The sequence below is a fragment of the Mastigoproctus giganteus genome, chromosome 10 (genome assembly GCF_048544385.1).
Source record: "Mastigoproctus giganteus isolate SK-2022 chromosome 10, ASM4854438v1, whole genome shotgun sequence".
Lineage (NCBI taxonomy): Eukaryota > Metazoa > Arthropoda > Arachnida > Uropygi > Thelyphonidae > Mastigoproctus > Mastigoproctus giganteus.
This window is the reverse complement of record NC_143584.1, coordinates 165,300,779-165,314,888: the sequence shown is the minus strand read 5'-3', so window position 1 is coordinate 165,314,888 and position 14,110 is coordinate 165,300,779. Positions and strand designations below refer to the sequence as shown.

At 36.6% G+C, this 14,110-nt stretch overlaps 1 protein-coding gene across 1 annotated transcript in view; it reads left to right on the top strand.

Moving 5' to 3' along the window:
- Window positions 1-14,110, top strand: part of LOC150079450 (uncharacterized) — a 196,365-nt gene that overhangs the window by 43,382 nt on the left and 138,873 nt on the right. The window contains exon 3 of the mRNA XM_090383077.1: window positions 4,026-4,101. Coding sequence (XP_090239203.1) covers window positions 4,026-4,101 — 76 coding nt within the window. The remainder of the gene's footprint in view (window positions 1-4,025; window positions 4,102-14,110) is intronic.

Below are 14,110 nucleotides of genomic sequence, written 5' to 3'. Positions count from 1 at the left end.
AACAATGTGATAGCGCAAAGACATCTGTTACTAAAGAATTAGTAAGAAAATATGACGAAACGTTTTACACCATTATGTACATCTTTCCAATTCGGAAATAAAGATTAATACCAATGTAGTATTGAGTGAAATAAACATTAATACCAATGTAGTTTTGAGTGCTTTACTATTTTCAACCAACACAGTTTACCTACGTCATGCCACTCAAGGAATACCTTAGACCCGCGGACTCCTGGGTACACTAGTAGACCTCCGTAGACCAGTTCCAGGGGATCCGCGAAACGTTCAGAAGGTATCAGGTAATATGTGTTTATTTTCTTAAAAAATATACTAATAGAATCACAACGAATTTCGTTATAGAACATTGCTTATTTTCGATACGATTAGTATACATAATTGTTATACATATTTCAAATTATTTGTTCTGTGTATAGCGAATTGATGATAAAGTTATTATTATTATATATATGAAGGGGTCCTCAAACTTGTTTTGATTTTTGAAGGGTAAAATCTCAGTGGTTTGAAAATCGCTGCCTTAGATCATTCCATAAATTGTTTAATTCATGTTCCTTCCTCAGATTACCGTTCTTTCCTTTTAAACACAAATTTGGAGCAGAAGATTGCGTGTAATGTTAGATAATTAAAAAGTTTAGCTAATACTGTTTTAAAATCAAAAGGACGCAACGCAGAGAGGGGCAGGTGATAACATTGAAAATAGAAACGAGAAGAGATTACAGAAGGAAAAGTAATTGTGATACAGAATGACAACAGGAATTAACAAAACGTGCTCGAAAGAAGAGGATATTGGAAAGAGTTAAAGAAATTAATAAAGGAAGAAGAACAAATGGATGAATAGAATTTGAGAGATAATCTCCTTTCCTCTCCAAGTCCATTTCGAAATTCGTCGGTTTTTGCTTGGGGGTTGGGAGTGGTTCACAGCATTCTCGGCTGCAGACTCACTGAACCCAAATGACTTTTAGCTTTGAACACACTCATATCCGTGGCTGACACGTGACTTCTTTTCGCACGCTAGATACACTGGCGCGTGCGATCAATAGTAGTGATATTAGTGATATTGACCTTGATAAGCATCCTGTCCTCCGGTGGATGGTACGACGGTTTGCTGTTTCCCCTGGAAATAACGCAGTTGTGTGTTTTGATAAGTGGTTTTAGGTGTCAGTACAGCAGAGTTGATTGTTTCTCTTTAAATGAAATTGTCCCACGTCATCCATAATCTGGTATTACCGAAAACGTGCAGAAATAGTTTTTCTCCTGTTTCTAAAACTGTGATGATCTCTTCCAATAGAAGGCATATGTTACTTTATTTTTAATTACTGGTGTTTGTTATTTGGTTTTTAGCAGCATTAGCAACTAAGGCCATACTGCTTCGGGAATATGGGGTGGTCATTCCCTGACCTTTCAGCATCCTCCGTATTTGGTGGTGACGGGCTCGAACCCCGGTCTAATCAAGAAGCGTGTGCTACGCACTGCTGCTCCTTCCCACCTGGCTACGGAGGCGCCAATTACTGGTGTGAATTCTAGTGTGAAGTATATTTGCTACTCAAATTTTTTCTAGTAATATACGTTCATATCTTTTGCTTAAACTAATTAATTATTCGAATTTACTGCAAAACTGATATTGGACTAATATCGCAAATCTAATAATAAAATTTTACCCATATTTCATTTTTAGAAAAAAATTGTAATTTATTATTATTTTATTAAATGAATGCGTTATTTAAGTTTGATACGTAACCTGATTTATTCATTGTTTTCACCACTCTATTTTCCTATTTTTGTGTGTCTCATGTTAACCCCATCTCCCCATCCTTATTTGTTGTACCGTGAGGCCTTGTTATTACCCTTTCCTTTTGTTACTCGTTCACGATTTTTGAAGCTGTAAATCTGTTGGCACTTTTTTTTTTATCATGGTAATTTATTTATCGTTTAAAGATAATTATTTTTGTCATATTTAATTAACATTGAACCAAATATGGCCCATCCTGTACAGCCAGTCAACTAGGGTGTGCAATATAGCAGTTAGAAATATATAGGAATAGAATAGTTCATAGAGTGACTACGTAGCATAGGTATTTTCGAGAAATTAGGGAAAAACGATGCATTTGTTACCGTCAAAGTAGAATCCAGACATTGTATAGAATGCCTCGTAAAGTATGAAATAACCCCCCCCCCCCCAATCGCTCTGTGATACTATTAGGAAATTGGGTAACATTTCTCGATGACTTTTTGTACATAGGCATATGAAATAAATACTATTCCATATGCCTTGTATGTTCTGTATAAAAATCGAAATATTAAGCTGTAATTTCATATCCATTCCTATTTCTTTACAGTAATATGACATATCAGATGACGACTGAATGAATCGATTTTCGATTTTTATACAGGACATATGGAAGAAATACTAACCTCTCCTATATGAGTCTCACTGTGAAAATGAATGTATCTGTGCTAAAATTAATATAACGATAGTTTATAATATGAAGAAAAAGTTTATTTCATGCTTTGCCAGACATTCTATACAAGCCTGATTGTAACTTTGCCGGCAACACATACAATAAAGAAAATTTCTTTAAAATTCAACTTTATAATAAAAATAGCATAGACATTATCCAGAAATAGTTTTGTCTCAATTTAGTTAGATCGAGGCGGATTTTATGATTCAAAAGTGTACTGGTCAGTCCACGCAAATTCTGTTCACCTGCAGTGACAGTTCAACGGCACGTGAGAAAAAGTTCTTTATGCCATTACACAGTGAAGCACTTGCGTTGCACTAGAAAGGCTCGAACCGCTACAGGTTACATCAGCTTTGAGTACTGCACCTATCTACTATTCCTGACTATAATCAAGAATGGTCAAGTACGAAGTGAAGATCCGGAATAACAGTGATGGGCAAGGTTAGCTCCACACACCAGAACAGCAGAAGGACAAAAGGACTCTTTATTTATTTATTTCTTCAGATTGATTTGCCTCATGATTAGCTTTTGCGCATGCTCAGACTTTTGAACGTACTGCCCAGGTTCTTTAAACGGCTCCACCTTTAACCATGTACTAGGCACGGGATCTAAGAGCTGCAGGGATTTTTTTCAGAAAGGAAAATTATTAGAAGTAATTTTCAAAATAAACAGTCTGGTAACTTGTTACTTTTCAACATTGGAATTTCAACATTTCTTCCCTTTGTAGTTAATACACATTTGCCACCGATGCCGCAATGCTTTGATTCCTGCTGCGAAGAAACTTTTCCATTGTGTCTTCAGGAACGCATCCACTGCAGCAATGGCGTCACAGTCGGTGGAAAAATGGATGCCAACCAGGTATTTATTCAAATTAGGAAATTGTGAATATGGGGGATGGTCTAAGATTTCAAAGGCGCATTCATATGCTGCAATCATGACAATGACTGGCTTGCGAGCAAGCGTGTTGTCCTGGTGGAACAAGACGCCTCTGTTGAGTTTTCCTTGCCATAGCCGAATGATCAAACGTGAGAGGACTTTTGTACACCCTTTTGAGTTGGACGTGATTCAAGCCTGCGTGACTGCTGAACACGGCAATGTTCTCGTACTATTCTCTGTCTTGTGAATTATTGAGATTTTATGTGGTTATTTCGGAGTATAAAAATAATTTATTTATTTATTTATTTATAATTGTAATATTTAACTACTCCCACCGAATAAGCTATTAGTGCAAAAATAATGAGGCAGAAATATTAGTTTTTAAATGTTTTTTGCCTTATTTGATAAGATCTACGAGGGTATTATTAGATGTATCAACATATAGCCGAATAACGTTTAACTTTTATCTACGCATGTTTCAGTTAACTTTGTACATTGGAATATCTTTGTTTAATTAGTAATAAACAAAGGTGTTCATTTATTTATTGTCTTGTTATAAATCGATAAAAACCACTTCTTTCTATACAGATTTTAAACTTGATATTCCTTATTGTAATTTAACTTTTTGTTAGATATTATAGTATGTGAAATAATTTTCTTTTATTCTTTCAGAATACACTGTATGTGTTTGGAGGAGAAATTGGATTCGCTTCTACAGGGGAAACTCCACTGTGGATCCTGGATCTAGGTCTGTTTCTAGACTGTTCTATGTATTTTTAAATATTAATTTGATTTCAGTTGAGAATTAAGGTATCTTAATTATCTGAACAGTCTAGTTATATTTATTATCAGTTCTCTCGAAATTTGTATACGTAATCGTACTTATTTTGTGAGATCAGGAAGATTTTTGAACCAAAGTGATCATCATACAGCCGTGAGGCTGTATAATGATCATTTTAGTTCAGAAATCTTCAGGGTATTACGTATTCGTGTGTTTTATGATTTTTTCTTAGTGAGTGAAATTGGATAATTTTTGGTATTCTATTTATTTATTTATAATTAAATTCCGGGGTGTTTCACTTTATTTTGTTTTAGTAGTCTTCAGATTAATCGATTGTTTCTTACGGAGTCATGTGATTCCCATTTCTAGAAAGTGTTTCTGAGAGGTGCAGTGTTTTTAATTTAATATGCCATTACAAATCCTATATCAATCTCTTAACATTCTATTCACATTAGAATTAATATATAAATGAAGAAAAGACACTTTTGCGTATAATCCATCTTTATTTCGTGAATTAAATATATAAATGAGGAGTCCTGACGTAGCCCAATGGTCAGGAGCGAGAGTGCATAGCTCGCGTTCCTTGAGTGCACCGGGGTTAAAGCCCGTGACTACTAATTACGATTTATTGTCAACTCTACTGACTTGGTTGTCGTGCCGGAGTATAAACAGAAAATTTATTTATTTATCTAAACAAACGTTTGCGGGTTATTCTCTCTGCTTTTTCTGTGTTAACTGCAAAGTTAAGTTAGTCGCGCACACTTTATCTAAAGTTTACTAGAAGACAAAATTCACAAATGAGCATTATTGGTGACTTCTTATACAACTTTTTTCGTAGCCGTAAACACACGTGAAGATAAGAAGTAATTCATTCACTTAAGATTCGTATTATCAATACATTTTTTTTTTAAATGCTTGTGCTCTTAAATTTCTAGAGTAATTGCTGAATAAAGCAAATAACTTCCACACAAGTATGTCTGGTGATTTGATTTTAAATCCACCTAGTTGGGGAGATTAGATCAAGAATTATTTAAAAATGTAACTTACAATTATAGCCGAAAGTTCGTCCTACATAGTGTACGTAAGCTGACTTTACAGTTAATAATGAAGAAATGACGAATAATCTGCAAAACGTGTAAGTCGATTAAATTCTTTTGTTTTTTGTGATACAAGAAATAGTGATTCGCACGCGCAGGAAATACACAGGTATGAGATCTGAGGATATCGGGGGTCATCGTATAAAGCTTCCGATTAATCGGAATGGAACAGGTGATTGATTAGAAGTTCATCCAGGTACGACGACCATACTTCGTTGTTGGAGTGCGTCGTTGGAGTTCTGCTGGTAAATCAGATTAGGAATATTTTCCTGCAGCTGTGACATCAACCAGTCTTATAGCATGCCAAAATAGACTATTACTGTCCGGTCCTCAAAGAACGGTTCATAAACTTTTCCCGATTCCTTCCGATATTGCTGAAAGATCATAAACTCAGGCCTCTATCCCTTTTTCTATTCATTTAAATCATAATAATTTTCACGTCCTTTATCAGAAAGGTAAATTTGGTCATCGCGCTGTCACTAGAAACTTTTTCGAGGAACTCTGAATAAAAGTCATACCGTTTCATTTTGTCTGTGGGTTCACTTACTGCACAGGTCTGTAACCGATGTTTAAGAAAACGAATTTTTTTTTTTTCGCGGCTTGCGAAGTAACTTTTTGGTATGTTAAATAGCTGATCAATAGGCAGCATCGATTTTTGCGGACTGCGGAAATTCAGCTCGTTCTTTATTCTCATCAGGTGTTCCTGTACTTTTTTTTTTTTACAGCCATAGCTGTCGTTCTCGAAACGACGGTTTGCTTTATGGACCCATCCCGTGCTTACGCCGAAACTTTCGTTGTACTATTACAAGGCTTTTCGTTTCATGAAAAGTTAAACCACCACAATTTCTTCTCTGACCCGGACACCATTTCGGCGATACCGAGGAATGTTGATGGCAGTAGGTAGTAGTCTAAGTGCCAAATTGAAACTTTGAGTTGACCTTTCCAGTATAACTTTTAATCTTTTATTTCTCAGAGCACTGCAAAGTGCTACGAGGATTAAAAGTTTAAAGATCTTGTAATTTCCACAGTAATTTTGGCCACTAAACGATTCTGCGTTCCTGGAAGCCATAGAATACAAAGTTCGAAGAAATCAGACATTGATTTTGAGTATTATTCTAAAATGTTAATAGACTATATCTTCTATTATGAAAAGCGAGAAACTATTTGTTTGTTTCTACTTAAAATAGTTTAATTATTTGTAATATTGTTACTTAAATGGCACTGTTTCTCGTTATCAAAATTGTACTTCTGATAATTTTATAAATTATCAGAAGTACAATTTTGATAATTTTAACTTCTGATAATTTTATAAATCATCAGAAGTATATTTTCAGTCTTGAATCCTTACAGTTGTGCTAATTGCTTCTTTCTGAACTTAATTTAACATTGAGTATGCTTGCGCTTTATCTTGTAATTTAGGGTTGATTACCACTTTCAGATCCTTCTAACCCCTTAATTGCCAAATTATTTCGTGCGTGGTTTTTCTTTAATATGCTTAATGCCCTGTGGATTTCTGACATGCTTACATTTCTAATTAAACAATTCGTCTTCCAGCTTGTGTAATTGATAGAAGGAGCTTTTAATAAGAAGGTTTCACAAAAGGAAGCTCTTTTCTGTTAATTTTGGTATTCTTCCAATCCTCTGGTTAGCAGGGCAGCACCTTACGGTAGTTCTGCGAATTTGTGGTCATAGCTGAAAAATATCTTTGTTATCGGTTTTGCATCTTCTATTTCATTATCCGATTTTTCTCTTCTTTCTAAACAAAATAATTTTACTTTCGGTACTTCCTAGTGTTAAGATCTACAGAATGCAAATTCCAGAATTTGCTCACCTGGTCTTCTAATTATCACAAAAAATTATGAAGTATAATGAATTTATTTTGGCATTTATTTTGATTTCCGTCTTACTTCATATGACGTCTACATTTATTAGATAAATACCACTTCTAAATCAAACTAATAGTTTCCACATTTCTCTTTTAGACCATTGCTGCCGTTTAAAGACGCCAACTATATTCGAGCCAGGTAACTTTTGAGGATTTAATATCACGGCACCATATTTTTTCTGCACACCTGCGTAACAAATAGCATTTTTGCAAGCTTTATCGAGCTTGTCTTCGTCGATTGCACACATCTTATGCATAACACGAGCACAGCTTCTCTCTGTGTGTCAGTTCTTTCTTTTTATTTCACAGTCTGTGTCTGATACCTGCTTCTTTACTTAATACGACGGACGGTTGAAAAGCTTGTGGCCTGAGTATGGAGAGTTTATTCGAGGAGTCTGGTAACACATTACTTTTCAATATAGACCCCTTTGGAGTCGATACACATTTGCCGTAGCTTCTGCAATGCGTTGATTCCAGCTGCAAAGAAAGTTCTCTTGGGCCTTCAGGAATGCATCCACTCCAGCAATGACGTCACTGTCGTTGGGAAAATCGATGTCGGCTAGGTATTTATTGAAATTATTTAATGTTTATTTTTATTTATTTTGCTAGGCGGTCCAAGTCAGCTTTCTTGCCATCTTCGCACTAGTTACAATACTGCACAGATAATTTATAGCCACTAATATCCACTCCATTATAAGGCATTGAACCCTTGCAGTTCATGTAATGCGAATTTGAACTCCTTAGGAAAAAGGGGAAAATCTGATTTGTTAAATCTGGTGAATGTGGGTCGGGAGGGGGTCTAAGATTACAAAGCGTCACTCATGCACTGCAGCCATGATAATGACGACTTGTGAGCAAGTGCGTTGTCCTGGTGGAACAAGATTCCTTTGCTGAATTTTCCTCGGTTTGTCTTTGATATTTTCACACAAATGCCTCACAAGGTTTGCGTAATATGCCCCTGTGACCGTCTGACCTTTCTGAAGGTAATCAGAAGTAATACTCCATCAGCATCCCAAACACTGATGCTATCACATTGCCAGCAGAAAGCATCGACTAAGCTTTTTTGGAGGGCGAGTAGAGCTGCGTTTACATTTTTTTGTGCCGCTCCTTTGTCTCTGACTGAAAGTGATTGATCCATCTCATCCATGGTCACAGACCTTGTAAGAAGATTTATTGCTTTTTTAAAGCAATGTTCATTTGATTTGACAACTCTTGTGCGTTTTTGATCTGCTGTCAAACACTTTGGGATCCATCGTGCTGACGCCTTTTTCAAAGAAAGAACCTGTGTTATGTGGTAACACATGTTCAGATGGGATACCCAAGGTGCTGGCAATATACCGAACTGTGATTCGTCGATCACTCCTCAACAGATCATGCATACCGTCAGCAATTTCTGGAGTGATGGACATCGTACAATCTTCCATATCGCGGGTCATCTTACAGGCTCTCCCCTACTCATTTAAATTCTGCTGTCCACTTCTTACCATTGGAATAGGAAGGAGCATCGTCCCCCAATGTTGTGACTGTATCGTCATGAGTCGCTTTTGGCGTTAGTCCATTTTTCCTAAATATTGGATTACTGCACGGTGATTCATTTTTGTTCAACTTTCTTCATTCACAGAATTTTGGTAACTTTAATAATAATAAAAAAAAAGGCGTTATTGAAACGGCATTAAACTTGGTGTTTACTATTTGAAGTGTTATACGTTAAGTAGAGAAATTAACACTGTTCCACTACCCTTTCATACCTTGGCCACGAACTTTTCAAACTTCCTCGTATTGTAAAACGATTTGTGTCAAATATATCCCTCATTATATGATGATACATTTGTGTTAGTCACGTCTATTCGAGAATATTCGTTCCTTTGTGGAAAAATAATGATTTTTCTTTATTTGAAAGTGCCTCATAACATGCAAATTGGTACACGGCGCCTCCGTAGCCAGGTGGGCAGGAACAGCAGTGCGTAGCACACGCTTCTTGATTAGACCGGGGTTCGAGCCCGTGACCACCAAATACGGAGGATGCGGAAGGGTCAGGGAATGACCACCGCATATCCCGGAGCAATATGGCCTTAGTTGCTAATGCTCCTAAAAAAAACCAAATAACAACAAATTGGTACAGAGCCAGCGAAGTTTACAAATTAATAGTAACCATTTTATTACAACAAATAAATAACCAGTGCAATAGGCTATGTTATTTGTTATTATTTATTTATATCTTTGTAGCATTGATTTCATCGCAGTTTGCACCATTACTCTCGTCCCCACAGGACCGAAGCATAATCCTCCTAATCATTCTTTTGCTCCACTGCAAAACCATGTCCTCCTGCATGGGAAAGGTATTAGTTATTTCCGAATGCTTTATCCCTATGGCCAGGGTTGATGCTGATCGAAGGTGCGTCTAAAACAACAAATAAACCCCTAAGCGTCACTCTTGTTAAGAAATGCAATTATATTGGTATTAGAATAGTTAAATGCAAGACAGCGAAATTCTGCATGCAGAGGAAGGGCTAAGGAAGAAATAAAAATCCAAATTTCTCATAATTTTGTTATCGCCAAAAAAGTAACAATCCAATTCGCCATTGAGCTGTACCAAACCTTTTCCTTCTTTTTCCTTCCACCTTGGATAGGGGAGTGGGGGGGTGAAATTTAATTTAATGAACTTAAATACGTAAGATCAGGCTTCTGTTTTTCCCTGAATTTTTGTGCATCCTGGTCCTTGCCTTTCCTACCAGCGAAGATATATCTCACAAATGTATTTTACTCATCTCCTTCAGGGCATTAATTAGTCCCTCCGCCCCCAAAGTGTCTAGATGCCAAGCTTTATCTGTATTTTATATAAGCCTTATCTGTACCTTATAAGTTATTCTTTGAACTTCCTTTAGAAGCTCATTTTTTTTTTTTTTTTTTTTGTAGTCTCCAGATTTGTATACAGTATTCCAACTGTGGTCTCAATTTTGTCTAAATCCTTCTGAAGAAATTCACCCTGGTTCTGGTCATAAATCAATCTCCCAACTTCCAAATCATTAGAAGACTTTGACAACTTCCTCTTATGTGCTCATAATTTTTCATTAAACAAGGTTAAAAACAAGCGGGAGTTGGGGGGGTAGATTAGATTGTATCCAATGCTTATGTAGTCTAGGTATATAATGTCGAAAATATTTTAAGCATCATAAATTTTTTATGATCTCGTCGTAGTAGCTGATCCGATTGGTTAAGCAAAACTTTACTGTTAGAATCTGTGCAGTTGATCCATTTAGGATTCTATTTTTATAGAAGTAGCTATATTGTGTCAACCATAGACCACCCCTATGCTTGTAAGCAGCTTTTTAAAAGAAGCATATCCTTTCCCTATTTCCTTCCCCTTCTCTCCACACGCTGTATTTATTGTAATGGTATTCTTCATTCCTTCTCAACGTTGGTACCATGTGTCACTTAGTCCTACAAATTCATCGTTATCGTTAGTTGAGCCGATTAGAACCTCAAATTTGTTTCAGCAAACTTGGCGTTACTGTATGGACAATTCGATTTCGTACTTTCATTACACTATCCTTGTACAGTGTAATGAAATATATAGTTTCATTTTTCTCCTGTATAATTTTGATATTATTTGCATACAGGAACCCTTTCATTCTTTGCAGGTAGGGGGTGGGGCCCACAAAGTTATGGGTTTTCTCACGTCAGCAAGAATTATTCATTCGGTTGACAAACCTCCAAAAAGTGCCATAGTTGTTATAAACAATGATCTGGTTGTTGCCAACATTACAGGTCTGTGCACGGTTTCTACACCTTTCATAAATTTTTACATTGCATCTGTTTACTGTCCGCCTAGTGAAGACATACAATTGACTCTCCATCGTTTGGACAATATATGTACTACTTTCGCTTCTAAAAATCTTATAATGACAGCGGATCTAAATGCCAAATCCAACTTCTGGCACAGCCGTTTTACCGATCCTAGAGGATTAGTTCTCGAGGATTTAATTTCATCCTACAACTTAAGTGTGCAAAACTTGCCTGAAAAGCCGTTCACATTCTCTACTGTGAATGGCGAATCAAACATAGATGTCACTCTTACCACGATTAAAATAGATGAAATTCTAACTGACTGGGATGTTATTCCAAATCTTGTAAATAGCGACCACCGTGCTATTGTATTTGATTTGAAGCCTCGACAGCAATATAATGATTCACAGCCACATGATCTTAAACGTTTCTCAATGAATACCATTAAATGGAAAAAATTCAGAGATTACCTTCTCACTATTTTCTCTGCAGATGTTGTAGATAGTTTAAACGCTATGACGGCAATGGAGTACTCAGCCAAAAGAAAGCAGACAAGAAGAACTTCTGTTCCTTTGTGGTCTTCAGACTTAAGTAACCTGCGAAAGCAAGTTCAACAGGCTAGAAAAGAATTCCAGCGACATAGGCATCTTTCTGCCGAGGATGTTCGGACCTTCAGGGACGCTTATAGTACTCTAAGGAAAAATTATCAAAAGGCAATTTCCAACTCAAAAGAAGGTTGTTGAGAAAATTTTGTAACGGATATAGGAAATAAAGAACCGTGGGGCTTGCTTTACCGGATATTAAGAAACAAAATGGCTTGCGGAGGTGTTTATAACACAGTTAAAGTAGATGGTCAAGAGACTCAAGATTGGATGTCTACGGTGGATTCCATAATTAACAACTTATTCCGCAAAGATATATCGAATCTAGATTCACCTGAACAAATGCAAATACGTCATGATAATGAAAAGTATGAAGGATCATCAGGCATTGAACCCTTTTCACTCCTGGATTTGGACTCTGCCGTGGCAAAGCTCAATGGTAAGAAATTCCCCGGTATTGACCTGATTGAGAACACAGCCATAATTACATTTTTTTGAATTTTTTCCACACATTCTTTTAAATCTGATGAATAAGTGTTTACTAGAAGGAATATTTCCTCGTCAATGGAAAATAGCTCTACTGAAGATACTGCACAAGCCTGAGAAATAATACCACGGGCCTACAGACCTATGTCGCTTTTAGCAAACCTGGGGAAATTATTTGAGCGAACGTTAGCCCCAAGAATCCAAAAAATGCTAGATCATCAGTTATGTTCAGAAGCACAATACGGCTTCAAGAAAGGACGGTCGACTGAAGACGCTATTGTGGGGGTGGGGTTGTGTTTTTTTATGTATCTTCTTTTTTGTATTAATTTATATTTATTTATTTATTTATTATAGATAAATATTTATATATATCCCCTTATTCGCCCCTCCCACTTTTACACCTGACTTGATTGATTTCAGAAAATCCCAGACTCACGGGGACCCCAAATATAATAGGTATTCTTCCACTGGACTGGCTGAGTTTCGGAATGACAGACACACACACATGAATGTAGAATATAACATTGTTTATTGACATATCATATATAAGAAAACTTGCAATAACATTTAACTGAATACAGTACAATATTTAGTTGGAGACTTGTTATCATACTAACGTTTAAATGTGTATATATCGTGATATCAAATAAATCATTTCACCAACAATTATCCAATTCTAATACATATTCTTATATATTATAACATTGTGTCTCTTCATGTTCTACATAGGCTTCGATAGGTCATGGTATTCACCTCACACAATCCCTCGCTCTCTACTCCTAAACAGTCCGTATAAATGAACGACCAACTATCAGCCAATGAGCTGGCTAACAAATTCATTAAGAGTTCGTTTTCCAAAATTGTAAGGAAAGTACATTTATTCAATCAAACATTTCCTTATAACCAGGTTAACAGTCAACATTAATCAACCAAATTAAATAGTACCCTTCCAATCAATTAATCCACAACTCCTTAATAGCCTACCTGTTTAATCAATTCCTACTCCAATCAGATATATTCACCATAATTCAACATTCACAATAATTCAAAATTCAACTTTTAACTCTACACTAGTTAGGAAACCTTTACCCAATCGTTAACAATTCTTAATTACTTAATAGGTCATTTCTTTCTATCAAACATTAATACAGAACTTCACTTCCAATTATAGACTACTTACACCTTGATTACATTACTCTTATGCCACCCTCTAGGCTGATTATCTTTCTTTATGTATTACATTAGTACTCTTATATATATATTTATCACTTTGACATCCCTCCTTAACTATATAGCATTATCCTATAGTCCTTCCCTTACTAATTTAGGTTCATTTATTCTCAGAAAACTTCCTAACACTTACGTGATTTTCTGGGCTTTTCTCCTTGCTCGGTTTACTTTCCTATCTGCCTTAGGCGTGGACTGGGATGCGGAAGGTCGTCCATCCGGGGATCTCGGTAATCTTTCTGATGTTTCCCTACCGGGTACTACGCGGCTGGATTTAATTCAGGATCCTATATTCTTTCTTAGTCTGCATTTTTTTCGTGGACTGAGGTGCTTTCCGAGTAGGCCAGTCGCTCGACAGCTCATTTGATTAAACTTTACCTCTAGAATGCTCAGAGTGTGTTTCTCCTTTCTCCCTCCATACTGCTTCAATATCTACAAGTGAACATTCCTTCCTACTCTAGTCTTACCTAGCGTTCTTATCACAATTCTCCCGCTACAACTTCCATCTCCCCAGGACTGCATCCACCACCCAAACTAGATCACGACTCTTTCCGAATCACCCCAAAACTCAACTCCTCGAATCTGCTCAGTATCAATATTTCAGACCCTTCTCTACGTTCTCTCAAAAATCCCTCCACTTTCTTCCTGGCCAATCGTTGACTTCCCCATCCTTTCCTTCGTGATTCTTATTCGTCTCCTTTCATTTCCGTGGGCGTGTTTTTTCATCCTTTATTTCGGGATCATTCTAGGAGGTAAAACGTAAGTTCCGGTCAACTAAGAAAGTTTCAGGCCTTCTTTGTGACCTCACACTCACATCCATTACTACGTCGCCCACACCTGCTAGTAGTCAAATTTTTAAGAGGGCCACTTCCGCACTCAGTGCCCTTTCTATA